Source organism: Mustela putorius, unplaced genomic scaffold, assembly GCF_011764305.1.
Source record: "Mustela putorius furo isolate JIRA1106 unplaced genomic scaffold, ASM1176430v1.1 tig00000139_pilon_pilon_pilon, whole genome shotgun sequence".
Classification (NCBI taxonomy): domain Eukaryota; kingdom Metazoa; phylum Chordata; class Mammalia; order Carnivora; family Mustelidae; genus Mustela; species Mustela putorius.
This window is the reverse complement of record NW_025421293.1, coordinates 15,789,379-15,813,870: the sequence shown is the minus strand read 5'-3', so window position 1 is coordinate 15,813,870 and position 24,492 is coordinate 15,789,379. Positions and strand designations below refer to the sequence as shown.

Here is a 24,492-nt window from a genome sequence, read left to right as displayed (position 1 = left end):
CACGGCAGCAGCAGTCTCACTTGCTACAACTATACCCACTGCAGAAGCTGTGAACACCCTTGCAGAAGGAATGGAGGCTGCCCTTCAAACACAGTCTCAGATCAATGCACATCTGCAAGCAGGAATCCCGATAGTCAACCAGAGAGTGGATTTGGTTCAAGAACAAGTGGACATATTGGGGGCCCTATTGGGACTGGGATGTATAGCACCCTTCCCGGCAATTTGTGTAACTCCCATAGCCTATACTAATATGAGTGACTTACAGAATGTCTCCTGACAGCTCTCCCAATACTTGCGGGGGAATTAGTCGGCAGAATTCCAAAACTATACTCAGCACCTGCTACTAGGCATAACAAAGATAAAGAACACCAGAGATGAGCTGGCAACCCTCCCAGAGATAATCAAAACATTGCAAGATGCGTTAACCTTTATGAAACAATGGGCTAGAGTAATTGGTCTGATGATAAATCTAGTAGTGGGCTTGATTCTGCTAGTAAGGAAACTGCAAATTTGGAGGCGACAGCAACATAGGCAAAAGCAAGCCATGGTGCAGGACTTGTTAGCCATCGAGGCTGGAACATCCCACCAAGTGTGGCTAAGTATGCTGGATCGGTAGTCAATGACGGGTAAGATTGGTGGGGGGAATATATCAACCTAAGACAGGATGCAGATCATTGATATCTGCTGTCTGATGATGGGTAAGGATATTCCCCTCCACTGACAACCTAAGACAGGCACGATCCCTGCCATAAAAGAAAAAAGGGGAGATGTCGGAGGCAGGCCCCTGGCCAGGGCAGCCTCCGCGATTAAAAGATGGCGCCTGGCTAGTTGCCAGGTTAGGATTGCCTCATGAGACTAAGCAGAATGCCCAAAGAGGAAGTAAACAGCATTGGTTGCTAGCAAAGTTGTTCGTTTAGGTGTGCAGCCTGATTCGCTCCCTCATGTACCCTGCTCGCTGATTGGTCATGTAAGCATATATAAGTGTGTAGACTTGCGGAAATAAAGAGAGAAGATACATCTGAACTGGGGCTTCTTGTCGTCCTTGCGGGTTGAGGGCGATATTTAGGGATCCACTATTACCTGATGTTCTACTGAACTGAGTTAGTGCTGACAAATTCCTCAAATAGCTGCCGTTTACCAAAAGAGCTTTTACTAATATTGGAATTTCTTCAGCATTGACAGAAGCACAGGAGAAACCTATGCCACATGAGGAATGCACTCCAACCTCCCATCCCAGTAACTGACAGGATACACTGACAAGTTAGCTGGCCTGGTCTCAGGATGTGGCAGGCAACTAAGGAAAGTTTGACTAGCCTGTCCACGAAGGTTCCACCTTTAATTCTCCCCAACCCCAGGAGCTAAATGGCAGAGTCCTCAGAAATAACCTACAGAAGTAACTACCCCTTGCCTCCAAAAGAAAGGAGTGTGCACACTGCCCAAAAAGGCAAAGGTGTACCTTAACACTGTCTAGAACAAGTTTCTCATCACTGTGTAGTTTCACATTCTGCTCTGATTTCTCAAAACACTTGCCACTGGCACAATTATTTCACTTTTCTATTTACTTGCTGAATTTCTCTTCTTCTCCACAGTATTCCAAACGCAATGAGAACAAGGACATTGTCTGTTTTTCCACCACTAGACACTAGAGCCCATTTGGTGGTGTGCTCCAGAAAAACCTGTCAAATAAGAACAACTACCCAGGTAATTTACTGGAAGGTTACCAAGTAGACAGAAGATCAAGTCGGTATCAATAAATCACTAAGCCCAATGTAATAGCAAATACAAACAAAATTATCACCGTTTTGGGATAAGGGCGATCTTAGAAGCCAAAAGGTTGCGTAAATTAGATGGCTCAGAAGACATGTAGTTTTTCCACGTATTTCATGGAGAAGGTTTATTAAAGACAAACACTACAGTAAAACCCATGTGCCCTAAGGAGCAAAACCACTGTGGTGGATGACCCCAAACCACAGGAAAGAAGCCTGGCTCTACTCCAGGTTAGCTACACCCCAGCCCTGTTTTCTGGGAGTTTTTTTTTTTTCTTCAATATGAAACTCATTACCTCAGGGAGATGCACGTTTGAGGCAAGATTAGAACTTTCATGTCTCACTAAGGATGAATGTTTTCCCCAAAAACTTCTAAAGTACTTCATGACTATCCAAGGGCTATTGAGTTGTTAGGCTACCTGAATTTGAGGAGAGAAACGTCCCAGCTTACAACTTCAAAAAGTGAGGGAGCTCCAGAAGAAAGGAAATGTTTTACAAACAAAACAGTGTACCAACTTATCAGTCAATATCCTGAGTACCAACTTTTATCCTTTTAAGACATTTTTTTATGACACATCTAAAGTAAATTCCTCAATTCTCCCTGCAAAAGCTCTACAAACTTCTCAAGGAGATGGTGTGCAAATAAACACGATCTGACACTAGTATCCCAATAAAATTGGGCACTGAAGAATACAAAAGTTCTAAATCCATGGGAATTACACAACACCAAATTTTACCAACTTTCGAGTGAGTGTCACATAAGCAGTAGCTGAGGGTTCAAATACGGCACTATGATCAAAGAGGCACTAATCATCTCCTGCTGTGGCAGTAGCTTGGCCATCTTTACTTCCAAAAAAGACATGATTGGATTCAGAGAAGCAGCAAGACTGAAGCAAAGTACATCGAATCTACCACCAAGTCTAAGAAGTTTCTCTGCTCAACACTCAAGAATGTCCACTTCACAAAAGGGTTAAGTAAAGTTGTTCATTTGCAGGGGTAGCTCATCCTAAAAGCCGATGGCATCATCCTTCAGGACACTGGCAATCCCTACTTTATCCGTCTCCTCTTATCACAGAGGAAAGGGACAGAGTTTCCTCCCCACCCACAGCCACCTTCAGTATACACCCCTTTATTTCCTATGTTGAAAGGCTTAGGGTAGAGTTCTCTCAGCATGGTGAGGAGGCAACCATCCTGGCCAGGAGCTGGTGACCCCTCCAGGCTCTTAAGTTGTATCACAGAACAAACAGGAGACAACCACAGGATAGGATGGAAATCTTCTCAAACTGGTTTGTGGTGATGCTTGCACAAGTCTTTAAAACAACTGAAATTCAATGAATCGTGCACTTACATGAGTGACTTCGACAAGATGGAAATCATACCTCCATCAAACTACACAATAATCACCAGCCAGGGGCAGACTGCGATGACACAGTTAGAAAAAGGAGTGTATCCAAGACCCACAGAGACCCTCCATATGACTGACACACCCAATATACCTCTCTGTTGCTCCCTGAACCTCCGAGGATCCTGTTCAGTATTTCCTCCTGCTTCCCTTCACATGTTCCTCTGGCACATCTGACCTCCTTCCCATTCTGCTCCAGAGCAGACCTTATGAATCCCTTCCACGAATCCACCTGGAATATTCAACACATAAAGTACACCTGGCAATAACAATGAAAAGTTGGCAGGGGATCTTGTAGACATCGATTCCTTTTTTCAGAAGAAATGGGAAGGAAAAGGAGGCATTCAAATTGACTCCCCTAGCCAGACTGCTCTAATCTCCCACACAGCACCTTATTTATACCTGTCTCCGAGGCTGTAAAACTTGATTCTGCTCATCCTAGTGCCTTTCTAACCAACTCCTTCCCCACCCCTCACCAATATCTTGACCAGTACCTTTCACCTCCTAGGAATTTCATAAATGCTCTTTGGGGAAGTTATTATTCTCCTCACCCAATTAAGTGACACCTGTTCTATCCTCAAAGGGTAAATACAGTTCTGTGTCCTACTGGACCTACCACTCATCAAACTCTGACTTCCTTCCTAGACTTGGTCGATTATGGCAATAAAGACCAAAATGATGAACAAACTCCAAAATGACCATGGGTTAGACCACCGGTGAGGCTGATGTCATAATACGAATATGAAATACCAGCTCAGAGCAATAAAACCTAACTTCTACAGCAGCCAACAGGTTAATGAATCTCTTTTAGGATTTTTAAAAATATTTTTTATTTATTTGACAGAGAGATCACAAGTAGGCAGAGAGGCAGGCAGAGAGAGAGGAAGGGAAGCAGGCCCCCTGCTGAACACAGAGCCCCATATAGACTCGATCTCAGGACCCTGAGATTGTGGCCTGAGCCGAAGGCAATGGCTTAACCTACTGAGCCACCCAGGTGCCCACCCCTTTAAGATTTTTAAATGTTATTCTAAAATCCCAAATTCTTACCTGATCCTCAGCATCCAAACCCAACAAGTTTTCTACTGTCATCAATACCAATATGCAAGACAGAAAGTATGAAATTTGCAGTACCAAAAAAGAATTACAAGAAAAAGACCCAGGAAGATCACAGAGCAGTAACTAGGATGGCAGGGAAATTAACCAACTGTTTCTATACCTCATGACACCTGGATGAAGACCTGTTGAAAGTCCCCTTCCCACAGGAATCCCATTTCTAGCCTAAGAAAGCCCAAATGGTGTCTGCTTTCCAATTAAAGATGGCTTCAAGAATGTTTCTCCAACACCTAAACACTGACAATAACCAAGTGGTGAAAAAATAATGAATACTGTTATGCTGAAAAAGAAATTAATTAATTAAAAAATAAAGATGAAACAAAAAGGCCACAGAAAGTTGGTGCCACTTTTCAGAGTGTTAAGTCCTCTGATCTTGGAAATCTGTGTTCAAATCCCACTCAAGCAGAGATCTCAAAAAATTACACGAAAACCCTTAAAGAGAAGAGAGAAGTACCCTTTCCTAAAACAGTCTGACTTCAGTAATCTCCTGGATTCATTAAAAATCGGAATGTCACTCTCAACATCTGTAACTCTGGAACAAACGTCGAACATTTCTATGGCTTTTAAAATAAAAACCTCTCACGTGCTTCCAAAATTTGGTAAATCAGATTTTTTGTAAGAAACATGTAGAAAATGAAATGCATTTCATTAGAAGATAATTATTCCCTGCAATACATCAGTATAAACTTGAATTTGGTTTTGGTCTTCACTGGTAAATTTCTCAAGTTCTTAGGAGTTTCCTAGCCATTTACTTGAACATCATCTAAGGGAACACTCAAAGCAGTACCACAATAAAGAGGTTTGGCCTCTGCGGGATTCTACATGTAAAAAAAACAAAAACAAAACAAAACAAAACAAAAAAACAAAACAAAACAAAAAAACAGGACACATAAACACAATCACACTGCTTTAAATAACATTTCTAAACTTTCATGCCATTTGATGAACTCCCTGTTTCGGAGAGTGAAACAAATTCTATTCAGCTCCCATTAAGTGCTTTTTCTTTTATTTTGTTTTTAAAAAAGATTTTATTTATCTGACAGACAGAGATCACAAGTAGGCAGAGAGGCATGCAGAGAGAGAGGAGGAAGCTGAAGCTGGCTCCCTGCTGAGCAGAGAGCCCAATGCAGGGATGGATCCCAGGACCCCAGGACCATGACCCCAGCTGTGCAAGGTAGCATGGTCCAGGCCCAGATGTTGCGGGGTGCCAGTGGGGGCGCCCTGTCCACTCCCCAATCCCTGTTTCCATCCCTGGAAAGAGTGGGTGGGTGGTGGGACAAGCCATGGTTCCAGCCCAGGATTCCTAGGAAATTGCTATGGCTCACCAGCGCCTGTGTTTTGCTGTTTCTCCCCACTTTTCCCCTGCTCCGAGTCCCCACCTGTCACTCCTCCTAAAGCCAAAAGGACCAGTGAACCTGCCACAGACGAAGGCTTTTGGGATTGGAGCATCTCAACCTTCAGAAGCTGCGCTGAAGCCTTGAAATGCAGTATCTGCAATGTGAGGGAAGCCACTTCCACCAGATACTTGAAGATCTGGGTTAGCTTTGGCAGAAGGGCTTTTGTTGCTTAAGGTGTGGGAGAGGGTGGAGCGCTATCCTTGAGGCCCTCTTTCCAACTTGTTGATGATGGCTTTTTTGCATTTGGGGGTGGTTGATGTGTGGTTTTGGTTGTGTGTATTTTGTGTGTATTTCCCCTCCACAGCCTCTCCCTGTCCCTGGATCTGCGTTTTAGCAGCGCGAGCCTCCCCACATCCCGGGTGGCCCTGGAGCCTAGCAGGCACTGGCCCACAGCAAGCCCCCAGCCCTCCCTCCCTTTCCACCCCCTGAGCTCTGAGCAGGTACCTGGTCAGTGATATGCTGTACCCCCAACTACCCATCCCTGCCCCAAGCGGGAAGTGGAACTGCTGGGAGGAGAAACGCAGTCCCCCTCCCTTTCCCGAGCCCTTCAATGGCCCAACCTCAGCTGGACCTCAGCCCCTGGGACTCAAGCTCCCAGGCCACCTCTGCTTGTACCACTGCAGCTGCCAGTCTCCCTGCCAGTCTCCCTCCAACCTGCACCGCCTTCTCCAAGTGACTGATGAGGGGCAGGGCCAGGCGCTGCACTGAGGCGTGCAGTGGCGTGGCATGGCACGGCCTGGTGTGTTGGCATGTGCCAAGCTGTCAGTGCACCTGCCCGGGTGGGTGTGCTAGCTTGGGGCGCGGGGGACTGCTGGTGACCTGGGGGCCCGGCAAGGTGGAGCCTGGGAGCCCCAAAAGCAGTGATGGGCTCTGGACCCCTCATGTCCCCCTTACGGGGCTGCATTTTCAGTGCCTGAGTTTTGTGATCATGGGTCTTTTAAGTATGAGTTTGCCTGAGTATGTATGACTTGTGATTATGTCAAATTTATTCCTAAATCATTTAAGGTTTGATGTTTTTTGTAACTGGGATTGTTCTTAATCTCTTAATCTCATTTTTGCCCTGCTCAATTTTGGTGAATAAGATTACAACTTGTCTTGAGTACTGATCCTGCATCGTGGAACTCTGCTGGACATACTGAGGTCTAATGGCAATTTTGCGGATTAATTTTGTTCTACAGAAGAATTCTACAGAAGAATTTTTTCTATAGTATCTTCTGAAAAAAAATAGACATTTTCACTTCTTCCACTCTTATTCATACTCCTATTATTCCATTTTCTTGCTAAATACCCAAGACAGAATTTCCAATAAAATGTTGAATAAAAATGGCAATTGCAGGCTTTTTTTCTTGTTCCTGACCTTAGGAAGGAACCATCTCGCCTTATACGATTAAATATTTAAGTGTGGGTTTTCATATACAGCTTTTTATTACGATAAGAAAATTCTCTTTTATTCAGTTGACAGATCATTATCACCAAGTGGGTGTTGACATTCAACCACTTTTTTCTTCTATATTTATGAAGGTAATCATGTGGTTTACCCTTTATTATATTAATATGGTATATTAATTATATTGATTAAATATAATTTTATTTCTTTATTTATTTGAGAGAGAGAGAGAATGAGTGAGGGAACACAAGCAGGGGACGTTGGAGAGGGAGAAATAGGCCCTCTGACGAGCTGGGAGCCTTATGCAGGGCTTGATCCCAAGACCCTGGGATCATGACCTGAGCTGAAGGCAGATGCCCAATGACTGAGCCACCCAGGTGCCCCTAAATATCACATTTTGAGCAAACTTTGCATACCTGAGATAAATCCTCTTTGGCCATAGCATTTTATGTGTTGCTGAATTCAGTTTACTAGCATTAGTATTTGTGTCTACAGTTCTAAAAGATATTGGTCTATAATTTCATTTTCTTGTGGTATCTTTACCTGGTTTTGGAATCTGGCTAATACGGACTCTCACAGAATGAATGCGAAGTGTTCTCTCCACTTCTACTTTTTGAATGATTTTTGAATCTCCCTTAAATGTTTTCACAGAATTCACCAATGTGCGATATGGTCCCAGATTTTTCTTTATGGAAAGTTTTGGATTACCTGTTTGATTATTTTACTTGTTTAAGTTCCATTCAGATTTTCTACTTTGGGGTTAAGATTAAGGAATTTTTTTTAAAGATTTATTTATTTACTTATTTGACAGAGAGAGAAATCACAAGTAGGCAGAAGTAGGCAGAGAGTCAGGCAGATAGAGAGGGAGAAGCAGGGTCCCTGCTGAGCAGAGAGCCCAATGCAGGGCTCAATCCCAGGATCCTGGGATCATGACCTGAGCCGAAGGCAGAGGCTTAACCCACTGAGCCACCCAGGCGCCCCAAGATTAAGGAATTTGAGTCTTTCTAGGAACCTGCCAAATTTCTTTAGTTTTCTAATTTATTAGCATGCAATTGTTCCTCGTATTGCAATTTAATTCTTTTTATTTCTATAAGGCTAATACGAATGCCTCTCTTTCATTCCAGATTTTTCATAATTTGGTATTTTTATCTTATTTTTGGTAAGAATAGCCAAAAAATTGTCAATTGCTCATCTCTTTAAAGAATTACCTTTTGGGGCAACTGAGTGGCTCAGTGGGTTAAAGCCTCTGCCTTTGGCTCAGGTCATGATCTCAGGGTCCTGGGATCAAGCCCCTGATCAGATTCTCTGCTCAGCAGGGAGCCTGCTTCCCTTCCTCTCTCTCTGCCTACCTCCTGCCTACTTGTGATCTGTCTCTGTCAAACAAATAATAAAATAAAATCTTTTTTTAAAAAAAAAGAATTAGCTTGGGCGCCTGGGTGTCTCAGTGGGTTAAAGCCTCTGCCTTCAGCTCAGGTCATGATCCCAGGGTCCTGGGATCGAGCCCCGCTTCGGGCTCTCCACTTCTCGGGAGCCTGCTTCCTTTTCTTTCTCTGCCTTCCTTTCTCTCTGCCTACTTGTGATCTCTGTCTGTCAAATAAAAAAAAAAGAATTATTTTTTTTATATATTGATTTTCTCTGTTGTGTCTTATTTCATTTATATCTGATCTCATCTTTCAAAATTTCTTTCCTTTTAACTCATTCTTCCTTTATCATGTTTTTATTTTTATTTCTTTATTTGAGAGACTGAAAGAGTGAGTGAGAAGGGAAGAGCAGAGGGACAAAAGCAGTCCTCACTGAGTACAGAGCCTAACACAGGGCTCGATCCCACAACCCTGAGATCATGACCTGAGCCAAAACCAAGAATTGGTCACCTAACCAACTGAGCCACCTCTAAGCCCCCAATTTGTTTTTCATTTTGTCATTTCTTAAGATGATAGGTTATGAAAGTAACACTTTCTTCCTTTTTAAATATATGTTTACAATCCTAAGTTTCCCTCAAAAAAGAAAAAAAAAACTTACCTGTATTCCATAAGACTTTGTATTTTATATTTTCACTTTCAAGAGATGAGCAAGTGACTGATTTTTGGCTTTCATTCATCTCAAGGTATTTTCTAACTTATACCGTGATTTCTTTTTTGACTCATGTCTTATTTAGGAGTGTGTTATTTATTTTCCACATACTTGTGAATTTTCTGTTTCCTTTTGTGAACCACTTTTATTTTATTGCATGGAGTTAGAGACCATACATTGAGTGACTTTAGTTCTTCAACATGTATACTACATTTATAGGTCTTTTGGTTTTTCAGACTGGATAATCTCAATTGATCTCTATTTATATTCCCTGATTATTTCATCTATCACTACCACTGAGCTCATCTGGAGAATATTTTGTTTCAGTTATAATGCAACTTTCATTTCATTCTAATTTTATTTTTATTATATTCTTGATTTGGTGTGGCACCATTCTTGTACTTCCTGTGTATTCTTTTTTTTTAAAGTTTATTTATTTATTTGACAGACAGAGATTACAAGTAGGAAGAGAGGCAGGCAGAGAGAGAGAGAGGAGGAAGCAGGTTCCCTGCTGAGCAGAGAGCCCAGTGCTGGGCTAGATCCCAGGACCCTGGGATCATGACCTGAGCCAAAGGCAGAGGCTTTAACCCACTAAGCCACCCAGGCACCCCAGTGTATTCTTTAAACATGGCTTTTCTTCAGTTCTTTAACATATGGATACAGAAGAATGACAGTTTTTGTCCACATCTTTATACATTCAACCTATATCTGGAATTCTTGGGAAATGGCTTTAATTGATTGTATTTTGTTTTCCTAGTGTATAGATAGCTATAATTCCCTTTTGCTGCATATTGTGCAATTTCTTGAGAAAATTAAGGTTTAAATTATAGAATGTGGTAACTATAGAAAGTAGATCCTCCCCCTGGGTTTTGAAAGGTAGCCTAAACATCAAGGCCAGATCTCCTGAGACTACATTTCACTCTGTCCCCCCCCCTATATACACATATTTGCACACTTCATCTGACTGTATTTTAATTATTAAAATGGGTAGTGGAAAGCATATGTCTATTTACTTATTTTCTGCTGTTTAATTTTGATGTTATTTTTAATTATACAATGATTCTCTTTTAGCTGCTACTCCATGGAGTGTGCATCAAGAATGCAACAAAAATCTATTGGCTTTCTTACCACAAATGTTGTTTTTTTCATTTCACAAATGAAATGTGAAATTTTCACAAAATGTAGGCTTTCATTTGACTTGAGCTCCCCAATGCACTCAAATCAAGAAAGATTATTAAATACATAGAAAAATGGGGATTCAAATTGTGTCATGCTTTCTGCCTATGCATAATAGGCATGTGATGTAAAACGGATATCGAGACAAAATATTTAGCTTGATTTTTAATCGTTGCACCTAAATACTGTCAGACTGCAGACAAATCAATCATTATGTTCTTATTTGTAAACTGGGAATAGTATCAGCTCTACTTAATACTTTAATATTAATGCATTTTTACATCAAATGTTACATATTTCTACATAAACATTATAAAATGCATTTTATTGATATAAAATGTGTATATTTTCTCGTGTACCTACCTAGTTACTATATAATAGATAGGGTCATAAATTACTTTCGCAAGGTTACACTCTCTTAAATTCTATATCTGAAAGTCAACCTTTTCTTTTTTGTTTTTTTTTTTTTCACATGAAACTATGCAAATTTATTACACAGATGTTCTTAGCTCTATTCACAATGCCAGAAACTGGAAAACTACCTATATACACAAGTATATGCATACATAAGCACATATGTATATATATACATGTATACACAATGGAATAATGTTTTTTTTTTTTTTTTTCTTATTTATTTTCAGCATAACAATATTCATTATTTTTGCACCACACGCAGTGCTCCATGCAATCCATGCGCTCTCTAAAACCCACCACCTGGTTCCCCCAACCTCCCACCATCCCCGCCCCTTCAAACCCCTCAGATTGTTTTTCAAAGTCTATAGGCTCTCATGGTTCAACTCCCTTCCAATTTCCCCCAACTCCCTTCTCCTCTCTATCTCCCCATGTCCTGCATGCTATTTGTTATGCTCCACAAATAAGTGAAACCATATGATAATTGACTCTCTCTGCTTGACTTATTTCACTCAGCATAATCTCTTCCAGTCCCTTCCATGTTGCTACAAAAGTTGGGTATTCGTCCTTTCTGATGGAGGCATAATACTCCATAGTGTATATGGACCACATCTTCCTTATCCATTCGCCCGTTGAAGGGCATCTTGGTTCTTTCCACAGTTTGGCAACCATGGTCATTGCTGCTATAAACATTGGGGTACAGATGGCCCTTCTTTTCACTCCATCTGTACCTTTAGGGTAAATACCCAGGAGTGCAATGGCCGGGTCATAGGGAAGTTCTATTTTTAATGTCTTGAGGAATCTCCACACTGTTCTCCAAAGAGGCTGCACCAACTTGCATTCCCACCAACAGTGGAAGAGGGTTCCCCTTTCTCCACATCTCCTCCAACACATGTTGTTTCCTGTCTTGCTAATTTTGGCCATTCTAACTGGTGTAAGGTGATATCTCAATGTGGTTTTAATTTGAATCTCCCTGAGGGCTAGTGATGATGAACATTTTTTCATGTGTCTGATGGCCATTTATATGTCTTCATTGGACATGTGTCTGCTTTGCACCCAACACGAAATTCACACAACCAAAACCACACATCAACCACCCGAAAATGGAAAAAGGAATCCTCAACAAGTTGGAAAGAGGACCTCAAGGATACCCCTCCACTCCTTCCCACACCTTAAGCAACAAAAAGTCCTTCCACCAAAGCTAACCCAGATCTTCAAGTACCTGGTAGAGGTGCCTTCCCTCACCTGGCAGATGCTGCCTATCAAAGCTTCAGCTCAGCTTCTGAAGGTGCAGATGCTCTAACCCCAAAAGCCTTTCTACACAGCAGGTTCCCTGGTCTTTCTGGCCTTCTGAGGAGTGAGGAGTGGGGGAAAGGGAAGGGAAGAGACAGGGGGATCCCATTGAAAAGGAGGAGAAACAGCAAAACACAGGCACTGGTGAGCCCTCGCAATTTCCCAGGCATCCAGTCCTTCAAACTTGGTTCAGAGACCGACCACCCACCCACCCATTCCAGGGACCAAAACAGGGACCTGGAGTGCACAGGGCGCCCCCATGCGCACCTCACAACTTCTGGGCCCAGACCATGCTGCCTCCCACAGGCAGCGGAGATGGCAGAGGCCTGAGAGAGCCCAAGGCAGGCATAGGGAGCAGCGGAGGACTTGTGGACTGCAGCCTGGGGGGGGGGGTGTGGCAGGGGAGACACTGGCCAGATTTGGAAGGAGCCTGTAGAGGCAGCCAGAGGCCTGTGGGGGGTAATGGGCCAGCTCCTTCCCTCTGCTCTCCCAGGCTGGTTCCCTCCCTTCCTCCCTACCTGGGTAAATCTCCCTTTGCCAGGGAGTAATGGCCATGGCGGTGGCAGCGGCGGAGGGCCACTGAGGAGGAGCTGCTAGGGCTGCTGCACTCAGAGCCGCCAGCCTCCAGCGGGAGCGAAGGCGTCCACTGCTGCCTCAGCCTCCCCCAGCCCCGACGATCTCCATTTTAGCAGCGCGGGCCTCCCTCCGCCCTGGATAGCCATGTAAACTTGTCTTCGCCAGCTCCCTCTAACCCCCAGCCCTCCCTCCCCTTCCACCCTCTCAGCTCAGAGCAGGTACCTGGTTGGGCTCTCCTTATCGCACAAGGACGAGGGTGGGCTCTACCCCCGCACGCCCTCCTCCCAAAGCCCAAAGTGGCGTCACTGGAAGGAAAATGCCGTCCACCAAGTCCCCACAAATCCGGCCCCCCTCCCTTCTTGGCGCCAGTCCTCAGCCCTACCTCTGCCCTTCCTCAGTTGCTGGCCCTGGAGCTCCCGCTGCCGCCGCTTGCGCAGCCCCCGCCGCCGCCATCTGCGCCGCAGCCGACGCTTGAGTCGCCAACACCGCTTGTGCAGCCCACGCAGTCTGCGCCGACGCCGCTATGTGCTCCACCGCTGCTACCGCCGCCGCCGCCGCTTGAGCCTTGGACGTCCAAGCGGTCGCCGCTTGTGCAGCCTAGCTGTCTGCGCCAGTGCTGCTTGCACCGCTAACACTGTCGTCTGTGTCGCCGCCCCTTCCGCCGCCAGCACTGCCTGCGCCGCGCCGCCGCCGATGCCGCTTGTTCTGTCGAAGCCACCACCATCTGAACCGCCGCTTGCGCCGCCGAAGCCGCTGTCTGCACCGTCGCTGCTACCGCCGCCGCTGAAGCCGCTGCCGCTGCCGTCGCCCCGTCGCCATTGTGCGCCGAGGCCGCTTGCACCCTTGACGCCGTCGTCGGAGCTGTTGCTGGTTCCGCCCCTGAAATCATCTGCGCCGCCACCAACGCCGCTTGTGCCGCCGCCACTGCTATCCCCGCCGACGCCAACGCTTATGCCGCTGCCGCCACCGCTTGAGCCCCGGACGCCTTCGGAGCTGAAGCCGCTTGTGCAGCTGAAGTCATCTGCCCCTACGCCCCTTGGTGACCTCGAGGCCACTGTCTGTGGCGCCACTGCTTCCGCCGCCGAGGCCGCCTGTGCCTCTGACGCTGCCGCTTCCGCCGCCGCCGCCAGCAGCGTCAGCCCCCATAGCGGCGATGCCTAAGCGGTGTCCGAGGCGGAGTAAAGGGCGTTGGCCAGAGAAGAGGCGGCGGCGTCGCCAAACAGGCCGGGACGGCGTTTGGCGTCGGCGACGCATGCGGCCTGGGCTGTACAAGCGGCGTCGGGGTTCAAGTGCCGATGGCGGCGCAGGCAGCGCAGACAGTAGCGGCGGCGGCGGCAGAGTCGGCGGCAGAGTCGGTAACAGCGGCGGTGCAGACAGCGGCGTTGGCGGCGGGGCCAACGGCGGTGGTTTGGTCGCGGCGGCATTGGCGGCGGCGGCGGCGGAAGCAGCGGCGGCGCAGACTACCGCGTCGGCGGTTCAGGCGGCCTCAGGGCAGACAGCGGCGGCGGTGCACAAGGCGGCGGCTTCGGCGGCGGCTTCGGCGGCGGCGGCAGAGTCGGCGGCGGCGGCGGTAGCAGCGGCGGTGCAGACAGCGGGGTCGACGGTGCAAGCGGGGCGGTGCAGAGGGCGGTGGCTCCCGCGGCACAGGCGGCATCGGCGGCGGCGCAGGCGGTGTCGGCGGCGGAAGCGGCGGAGGTGCAAGCGGCGTGGGCGCAGACAGCGTCCGCTACACAAGTGGCAACGGCTTAGGCGTCGAGGGCTCAAGAGGCGACGGCAGCGGCAGCATAAGCGGTGTTGGCGGCGGTAGCCGTGGTGGTGCGGAAAGCGGGGTTGGCAGCGCATGTGGTGGCGGAGCAGATGGAGGTGGCTTCCGCGGCGGCGGCGCAGGCGGTGTTGGCAGCGGCAGCGGCGGCGGCGGCGGCACAGACGACGGAGTGGGCGGTGCAAGCGGCATTGGCGCAGACAGCTGGGCTGCACAAGCGGCAACCGCTTGGGCGTTTTCAGCTCCAGCAGCGGCAGCGGCGGCGTCGGCGGCGGTAGCAGCGGTGGAGCAGACAGCGGCCTCGGTGCAGACTCGTCGGCTGCACAAGCGGTGTTGGCGACTCAAGCGGCGGCTGCGGCGCAGATGGCAGCAACGCAGATGGCGGCGGCGGCGAAGCGGCGGCGGGGGCCACGCAAGCGGCAGCAGCGGCAGCTCGAGCGAGGGCCAGCAACTGAGGAAGGGCAGAGGTAGGGTTGAGGACTGGCGCCCAGAAGGGAGGGGGCAGGTTTGGGAGGAATTCCTGGATGGCATTTCTCCTTCCAGTGGCGCCACTTTGGGCTTTGGTGAGGGGGAGCGGGCGGGGGTAGAGCCCACCCTTGTCCTTGCGCGATGAGGAGAGCCCGACCAGGTACCTGCTCTGAGCTGAGAGGGTGGAAGGGGAGGGAGGGCTGGGGGCGAGAGGGGGCTGGCGACGACCAGTCTCCATGGCTACTCAGGGCCGAGGGAGGCGCGCGCTGCTAAAATGGAGAACGTCGGGGCTGGGGGAGGCTGTGGGGTCAGCGGGCGCGGTGGCTCCCGCGAGGGGCTGGCTGCTCTGGTGCAGCAGCCCTGGCGCCAGCTCCTCAGCGGCCCTCAGCCACTGCCACCGCCATGTCCATTCCTGCCAGGCAAAGGGAGATTTACCCAGGTGAGGAGGAAGGGAGGGAGGGTGCCAGCTTTGGAGGGGAGAGTGAAGGAGCCGGCTGACTCCCCGCCACTGGCCTCTTGCTGCCTCTGCTTGCCCCGTCCAGATCCAGCCAGAGTCTCCTCTGCTGCCCCTGCCCCCAGCCCCACGCTGCAGTCCACAAGTCAGCCTGCTCCCCGCGCCCACCAAGGCCTCTCTTGGGCCGCTGCCATCTCCCAAGCCTGTTTGAGGTAGCACAGTCTGGGCCCTGAGGTTGCGGGGTGCCCTTGGGGGCGCCCGGTGCACTCCCCGGTCCCCGTTTAGGTCCCTGAAAAGGGTGGGTCGGTGGTCTCCAAGCCAAGTTTGCAGCACTGGATGCCCGGGAAATTGCGAGGGCTCACCAGTGCCTGTGTTTTGCTGTTTCTCCTTTTTTTAACTGGATCCCTGTCTCTTCCTTCCCCGTTCCCCCACTCCTCACTCCTCAGAAGGCCAGAAAGACCAGGGAACCTGCTGCAGAGAAAGGCTTTTGGGGTTAGAGCATCTGCACCTTCAGAAGCTGTGCTCAAGCCTTGATTGGCAGCCTCTGCCATGTGAGGGAAGGCACCGCCACCAGGTACCTGAAGATCTGGGTTAGTTTTGGTGGGTGGACTTTTGTTGCTTAAGGTGTGGGAGAGGGTGGAGGGCTCTCCTTGAGGTCCTCTTTCCAACTTGTTGAGGATGGCTTTTTTTGTATTTGCAGGTGGTTGATGTGTGGTTTTGGTTGTGTGTATTTCTTGTTCGGTGCAAAGGGGTCCTATTCCCAGCATGTCTTCAGGGAGGACATTTGTCCAAGTTTTTGTCTCATTTCTAAGGGGCTGGATTGGTTTGACACTTGTGTCCATTGGGTTATTGGTATGGATGGGCTCAAAAAGAGAGGAAGCAGGGATTTTTCTGTGGATTGGAGGAGTTTAGACGTTTTCTTTTGACCATGTGTAGAGTGGTTTTAATTTGCCTGTCCTGAATTACGTTTTCTTCTCCTGAGCGATTTGGTGGTGGAGGTACAGTTATGCTGGTTGTTGTGCTTTTCCTGTCTTGAGCGGCAAATGTCTGTTCCTTTCTTGTGTTTGAAGATAAACGTTGGGGTTGGATAAAGAAAGTGTAATTTTTTGGAAAGCTGAACTGTCAGTTTGTGTTTGTTTGTTTTCTGATGATCACTGCAGTGGGGTGATGGGTGTCTTTCTAGACAGCGTTAAGGTGCACATCCATCTTTTTGGGCAGCACACAATCTCCTTTCTTTTTGGGCAAGGGATAGTTACTTCTGTAGGTTATTACTGTAGGCTTTGCCGTTTAGCTCATTGGGTTGGGGATAATGTAAAGTTGAGACCTTTGTGTAGAGGCTAGTCTGCTTTTCCTTAGTTGCCTGCCATTTTCTGAGGCCAGGCCAGCTAACTTGTCAGTGTATGCTGTCAGTTGCTGGGACGGGAGGTTTCAGTGACGTAGGTTCATCCTGTGCTTCAGTCAATGCTGAAGAAATTCCAAGATGAATAAAAACAATTTTGGTAGGGACGCCTGGGTGGCTCAGTGGGTTAAGCCACTGTTTTCGGCTCAGGTCATGATCCTGGGGTCCTGGGATGGAGTGCCCCATCGGGCTCCTGGCTCGGCGGGGAGCCTGCCTCTCTCTCCACCTCTGCCTGCCTCTCTGCCCTGCTTGTGTGCTTTCTCTCTCTCTTTATGACCAAAAAAACCAAAGCCAAAACCAAAAACAAAACTATTTTGGTAAATGGCAGCTGGGTGAGGAAGTTGTCAACACTAACTCAGTTCGTTAGAACTTCAGGTAATAGTGGATCCCTGGATGTCTCCTCTGCAGTCTGAACTGAAACATATTTATTCTTTGGCTCTCAGTTTCTCTATGGCTCTGTCACCTGGGCCTTTTTGGTTGTGTTGTCTTCCTCACCATGGGGAAGTTCTCTTCTTCTTTTTAAGGGAAGGGGTTTTTTGTTTGTTTGTTTTTAAGGCTTATTTATTATCTTAAATATACTTTTGTTTTCCTTGAGAGAGTCTCTGTGGGGGCAGGGGAGGGCAGAGGGACAGAGAGAGAATGTCAAGTACACTCTGCACTGAGCCAGGAGCCAGACTGAGGGCTCCATCCCAGGACCCTGAGATCATGACCTGAGCCAGAGTCAGGAGCTGGATGCTTAGCCCATGGAGCCACCCAGGTACCCCTTTAAGTCAACTTTTTGAACCTCAGCATATATACAGAGAAGTGCACAGATCATAAGCCAAAAGCTTGAGGAACCTCCACAAGGGGAACACACCATGTTACCTTACACCCAGGACCCCAGAGTCTGTGATAACCCTCTTGAGGGTCACTTCTGCCACGGTTCTTGACTGCCGTTGCTGGGGAGCTGTTGCACATGTTCCTGAATTTGGTGTACGTGGAGTCATCCAGTTGGATGCACTCCTGGGCCTGCCTTACGGAGAGTCATCCGTGTTTGAGTGCGTGGTGGTGAGTTGACCAGTGCTGCTGTTTCATCATCTCAGACTATTTTAGAGCTCCACTCTGCGTGTAGACCCTTAGACATTCTAGAAATAGGATAGCTCCTTGGTGCCTTTTAATTACCTGCATTAAAACAGGTAATTTTTTAATGAACAAAAGGTGTTCATTTGAACACAGGTGTCTTCTTTCAGCTGTAGTGTAAGGATCAAGCCTGGTGTGTGGAACTTTTCTACAGCCCATAAACGGAGAAAGCTTTTGCCTCCTTAGTTGTAGAGTCTATCAGTCACTGCTCTTTCAAGTCATTGGTGAAGTGGATAGAAAATGCCTGCTTTCAGGGAACCGAACGGATGTTGAAAAGGTGAACAAAAAGGTCTTCAGTGGTGGGAGGCGCACCCTTGGAATAAGTGAGTCCATGGGAGACATAGTTGGTCTGTGTGGGTACATTGGGAAAGGCTTTACTGAATCTGGGATTTAATGATTCTTGGAGGTCGTTTGTTGGGCAGGCCAATACACGTTAGTTTTTTGTTCCCTCCTCCATCCTTTTTCAGCTCTTCCTTCACTTCAGAGGTCATCCACACCTTTCCACTTCTTCCCACAGGCTGGTAACTCCCATTTAGTGTATAATAACCATCACCAGCCTTATGCGTCCAGGCCCGAGGCAGGCAAATCCAACTCTCTCTGCTTGGTCCACTGGCAGTTTTCATGCCTTTTCTTTTCTTTCTTTCTTTTTTTTTTTTTAAGATTTTGCTCATTTATTTGACAGAGATCACATGTAGACAGAGAGGCAGGCAGAGAGAGGAGGAAGCAGGCTCCCCGCTGAGCAGAGAGCCTGATGTGGGGCTAGATTCCAGGACCCTGGGATCATGGCCTGCACCCAAGGCAGAGGCTTTAACCCACTGAGCCACCCAGGTGCCCCTCTCGTTGCCTTTGAAATAAAGTCCAAATGCCAAGCATCAGGAGGGGCTCCTGATTCAGTTCTTTTGTGTTCCTTTAGGATTTCTGCAAGCAGACTGCCACGAATCCCCATCTGCCCTCCACAGATAGGGGTCTGTGTTTCCTGCCAACTGCTTTAGTCTTGGGCTTGCACCATGGGACCTCATTTCCATATCTTCACACCTTCTCTTCCTCTGGATTTTCTCTGAAATGCTTTACCTTGCTTCTGTGTCCTGCCTCACTACCATTTGTACTCCTAGATGTCTCCGGGAAGCCTTTTCATCAATCCAGTCAGGTGTAGCTCATCTTTGTAACACTCGAGTTGTATTTTTATTGGCTTACCTCACCCTCCAGATCATGTACAATTCTTTTAACACTTGAACAGAAGTTTTATTGGATCACCTATTACATTTTACCATTTTTGAGGGTAGGACCTTTTGAAAACAAAACAAAACAGAACAAAGAAACCTAATGATTTTGAGGGGGGTGGGGACAGAGGGAGAGAGAAAGTTTTAAGCAGTCTTCATGCAGACTCTGAGCCCCACATGGGGCTCCATCTGATGAGCCTGAGATCCTGAGCGTCTGACCCCTAACTGAATTGAGCCACACAGGTTCCCCCTGAGGGCAGGACCTCTCTTTTCACATCTTTATTTTTCTAAACTGTGTAGTACAGTGCCCGGCACTGACAGGGCTTCAGGAAATGTGTATAAAATAGATGAAGAAGAGTTTTAGTTGGAATCCCCCTTAAAACTGTTCCATCTGTTTGAAAGTTTTATGTAATAAATAACCTTTCATACTAGGGCTTGAATCCTGTGTCTGTAATGTTACTAGGATAGGGGAAAGTTGTCTTGATGAAGTGTGTCCTTAAAAGTAATATATCTGTTTTTTCTCATTTTGTTTTTCTCACCATGGGCTGGAAATTAAACCCAGAACTTGAGTCTTGGATGCGGTAGGCAGTGCCTTGAAAGTACTTCCTGGAGCTTTGTGGAGCTTCAGAACATGAGCACATTGACCTGAACAAGAACTCTGATGATTCCTAATCCTATTTGGTTGTCCATTTAGTTATTTAAGTGGCCGAGAAAGTCTTAAAGTCTGCTGAGGAAGCGCAGATCCGTCATGTGAAAAATCGGTTTTGAGGAACTAGATGGGTGTGCATGTGACCTGGTGTCTAAAGGCAGTTTAAGAATGGGAACAGAACATGTTGGGTATCGATGGAGGGGTTATGCTGTCCGTCGAGTATGTTCTCTTGTGTTCATCTACCTGTAATTGAAAGTTGTATATAGAGTATATTCTGTTGAGGACTGTGGATTAATTCTGTTAAATGGAAGTGTTGACTCATTCACTTCACGTATTGAGCTTTAACTTCAGTTCTATGCAGTGATTGACTGTCGTGTCAAAGAAGAATTGTCAGTAAAGACACTGCAAGAAAACTACAGTGTTAGTCAGAAATCAGGAATAGTGGAAATCATAAGGTAAATAAGGGAAATTTTAATTTTTCAACAGGATTAGATAATGCTCTCTTTTCCCTCCCTTTCTCAGTTTAGAAAAACTATTTAAGTGATCCTTTGGTTGAGAAAAGAAACTAGTAGAAGGGATATGTTAAAAATAATCTTACTTAAAACTTCATATTAAGAGCATTCGCAATACATTTTAAGATGAAGTTACTTTTGCGGGGGACAGGAAATTAAAAGGGATGTAGGCTGCCAGTATTATCAGCCTGTATTGGATCTTCAAATCTGTCGAGTACTTGGTGGTTAGTCAGGGAGAAAACAAAAGAAAACAAAACATAAACCTGATGACTGCTTTCTGAGAAGAGATGAGATTTCCTATGTACGGTAGAAGGTTTATACACTGTTCATTCTTTTCTAGAAGTAAAAGTTGTCGAATATCATAAGTCTGCCAGAATATCCGAGGTTTCAAGAAACAAAAATTCAGCTTAAAACGACATTCAGTCAAAACCAAACCGTTCTGTGGTCTTGGGGTGCCTGGGTGGCTCAGTTGGTTAAGTATATGCCTTTGGAACAGGTCAGGATCCTGAGGTCCTGGGATTGAGCCCCATGTCGGGCTCCCTGCTCAGAAGGTCTTACTTGGAGAGAAATGGGGCACTTACCCAGGGGGATAGGAGGTAGCTACCGTAGTAACACCTGCTTGTAGCTGGGTTAATACCCATGTGTTCACTTTGAATTTCAAACTTTAATAAGCATGAAGGTTGGAACTCGGTTTATCTGGTACTACCAAAGCCTCTTTTGTATTTTTATCCCACGAAGGAGAGAGATTATCAGCACATTGGTCAAATTTAAAAAATAAGTGATGTATTTGTAGGGTATGTTCCTGTATCATTCCATATATTCCTGATTCTCCTTTCTTTTGGTTGTGAAGGTGGTAATACATGCTTGGATGGAATTAGGGGACAAAACAACATAAAGGTCACTTTTATTCTGCCCATGCAGAATTACTTTAATTTGACCAATTTATTTGTTAATTCCCTGGACCACAAATATTTGCATAATTATAGTTTTCCTGGTGCTGTTTAATATGCTAGTTCATTGAATTTTGAACGTGCTATAGGTTGTAGTTCCATGTAGAAATGGGGGTATCAGGCAGTGTATGATACAAAACTAATTGAGTCTCTGGTTTGAAAGACATCAGTTCTGACCTGTTGGTTCTCTGTGGTTCATTTTGGGTTTTTCTTCTCTAAGGAAATTTTTTTGTGATCACTTCATAGTTTTAGGGATTCCTTTTTGTAGGAAATAAAGCTAACATCCAGTTTCCAGTTTTCTTTTTGTTTTGGTTTGTTTTGCTTTGGGGGAGAATGAAAATATGTCTCTCTATTCTTAGGATCTGTGGCATGATTAACTTTGCTGAAGTCTTTCATGAAAAGAAAAAGTATGGAAGACAATCCAGATTTAATGTTTTTCTACTAAATTTGTTTAACATTGTGGAGCTCCCAACGTTCCTATGTATCAGAATCCCCTGGAATGCTTGTTGAAACACATTGCTTGATTTCCGGCTCTACCCACCACCTTCTGGGTTTTTTTTTTTATGAAGTAGGTCTGGGGTAGAGCCTGTGAATTTGCATTTATTCTTAGAATTTACCAGGTGATGTTAGTCCTGCTAGTGCTGGTCTAGAGAGCGCTACTGGGAACTATTGGTTAGATGACCTTAAGCGAAAGAGAGGCCAGCCATGTTTCTTAATGAAACTGGAGATAGTTTTATTGTTACAGAAAATTGACGTCTTGGTATTTCACAGGGAATTTAAGAGAAGTGATATCCATTCACGTTTTAATTCATTAATTAATTTATTTAAATGATTTTATTTGTCAGGGGAGGTGGGGGAGAATGAGGAAGCACAAGCAAGGAGAGAGGCAGGCAGAGGCAGAATCAGGCTCCCTGCTAAGCGGGAAGCCCCATGCGGGACTCGATCCCAGGACCCTGGGATCATGATGGGACTGAAGTCAGTTGCTTAAGTGCCTGAGCCACCAAGGCATCCCTGCATTCATTTTTTTCACTTAGAACTGGAATTAGATGTGGTTTCTTCATAAAGACATTGTGTGTAGTAGAAGTGCACTTATCAATTGGGGAACCATATCCACTAAATTTTTATCGTCCACATTGAAAAGTCAGATATTGTCTTGGGCTATTAATATGTGTTGGATTTCAGATACATGTAGTTTTAAAGGATGTTTCTTTTTAACATATGTTTGAGCCAAGTTTGATAGTCAGTAAACTAACCTTTCAATAGAATGTTGGCCAAAGAATATGAATAGGTAGTTAAAGAATGACAAATTAAGTCCAGCAACATGAGAAATATATAACTTCTATTACTTCAATACAAAGCAATCTTTTTGGGAAGTCAAATTTTAAAGACTACAAAATTGTTAGTGAATCTAGTAAGAAGTGAACATTGTAACAGCCTTGGTGGCTAAGATAAGCTGCTTTACATTTTCTGAAGGCCAGTTGGTAGCAATTCCTTTAAAAATATTTGTAGCTTGTGACCCAGCATTTGCACTAGGAATTAGTGTTCTCTGCATATGCATTTTCTGTGTAAATTTATTTGTTACCTTGTTATTACAACAAAAAATAGCTTCCTGGCCAATATACTCATTAAATGTTGGTAGTATGCTTCATGAGGGGCAGGTCTTTTACTAAGACCACAAGGGTCTGTGGCCCAAAATGTAGAGTTTGAGAGTAATTCTTGCTGCAAGTTAAAAACAAACAAACAAAACAGTCTACATAGAGGTCAGGGAATTGATACAAAACTGTGTAATAGTTACAAATATTTTGCAGGTCTTAAAAATGTCAGCTTTACTTTTCGTATGGTAAAACTGGAAATAACCCAAATGTCCTTCAGTACAAGAGTGGCACATCCATACCAGATGGAATACTTCTCAGCAATTAAGAAGGAAAAAACTCATGATGCATGCAACAACTAGTGTGGATTTCAAGGGCATGATGCTGAGTGAAAAAAATCCAGTCTGTAGAGTTCACACACTGTAGGCAGCCATTCACGTTTTTGTTATCACAAAGTTAGATTAGCAGTCACCAGAGGGTTAAGGCTGGTGAGGTTGGGGGTGGAGTGGGTGGTTGTGACTGGAAAAGGTGCCAGTTGCCTGGTTTTGATATACTGTAATCCAGAGGATGCAACCCTGTCTGGGAAATGAGGTGCAAATTATATGGGACTTGATACTGCTTTTGCAACACCCTGTGGCTCTGTAGTTATTTCAAAGTAAAATGTGAAGTTTTAGAAAGAATATATAATAAAAGGAAGTGTTCACAGTATTAGAATAAAACAAGTTCCAAAGTGATAAAACATATGATCCCACTTTAATATTTCATATCACTTAATACATTTACCTGGAAGTAATGAGTGATCAGAATATTCTGAGCAGTAGCATGGTGGATTCTTTTGGATTCTTTTGTGAATGTGTGTATGCTTCTCCATAATGTCCATAGTTTAGATGAGCTGGTATCACTCTTGTCGTTTGAAAAACAGTATTCATAATAAGTTCCAAAAATCCAATTCTGGAATGTTGAAATTTAAATAACAGTTACATTGAGATTGTAAAGTTTTGTTTATATTGGTTACACCAAGTTAGCATTTAAATAGCTCTTTGCTGAGATTGGAGAGTATATTTATCCTCTAAAACGTGTTGTGTATGTAAATGTAAAGCTCTTTTTTGCTCTTGGTATTACAAATGTCCTGTTTGATGTTCTGACTCCCCAGTGTTGTCCAAGGTAAGTATATACATTGCAGGCCACATGAAATTTCAAGCTTCATTAACCACAGTGAGAAAGTAAAAAGCAGGCAAAATGATTATTTTAAAGATTCTATTTATTTTTTGTCAGAGAGCAAGAGTGAGAGCAAGAGCTAGAGCAGATGTGCTCTCAAGCCAGAGAGCCCCTGTGGGCACATGCAAAATCCAGGGGGAGGGGCAGGCAGAGGAGGCAGACCAGGCAGAAATGAGAAGCAGGCTCCCTGGTAAGCAAAGAACGGGATGTGGAATTTGATCTCAGGACTCAGAGATCAGGACCTGAGCTCAAGCTTAATTACCTGAGCCACCCAGGTGTCCTTTGGTGAAATCATTTTTAAGAAATTTAGTTTGTTTAATCAGTTATATCCAGAATATTATCATTTCAATATGTAATCAGTATAAAATCACAGTGAGATGTTTTACATTCATTTTATCATACTGTGATAAAAATCATACTGATGTGGGAAACAGAGGCAGAAGAAACATTATTAAATTTCCTTACCTCCTGACAAGCCCTTAAAACAGGCAGTGACTCTCCTCTAGGGACTCAACTACCCCCACCTTAAGGGCTTGCTAAGGGCAAAGGGCAGTC

At 45.6% G+C, this 24,492-nt stretch overlaps 1 protein-coding gene across 1 annotated transcript; it reads left to right on the top strand.

Moving 5' to 3' along the window:
* The first annotated feature begins 13,747 nt into the window (after positions 1 to 13,747).
* Positions 13,748 to 14,401, top strand: LOC123390678 (glycine-rich protein 1-like). The gene has a single exon (XM_045074876.1). It carries the CDS (start codon positions 13,748 to 13,750, stop codon positions 14,399 to 14,401), a length of 654 nt encoding a protein of 217 aa, XP_044930811.1.
* The last annotated feature ends 10,091 nt before the right edge of the window (positions 14,402 to 24,492 follow it).

Bases quoted from the DNA above. Each gene is read 5' to 3' on its own strand.
- LOC123390678 (XM_045074876.1), top strand. From the start codon at position 13,748: ATGCCTAAGCGGTGTCCGAGGCGGAGTAAAGGGCGTTGGCCAGAGAAG.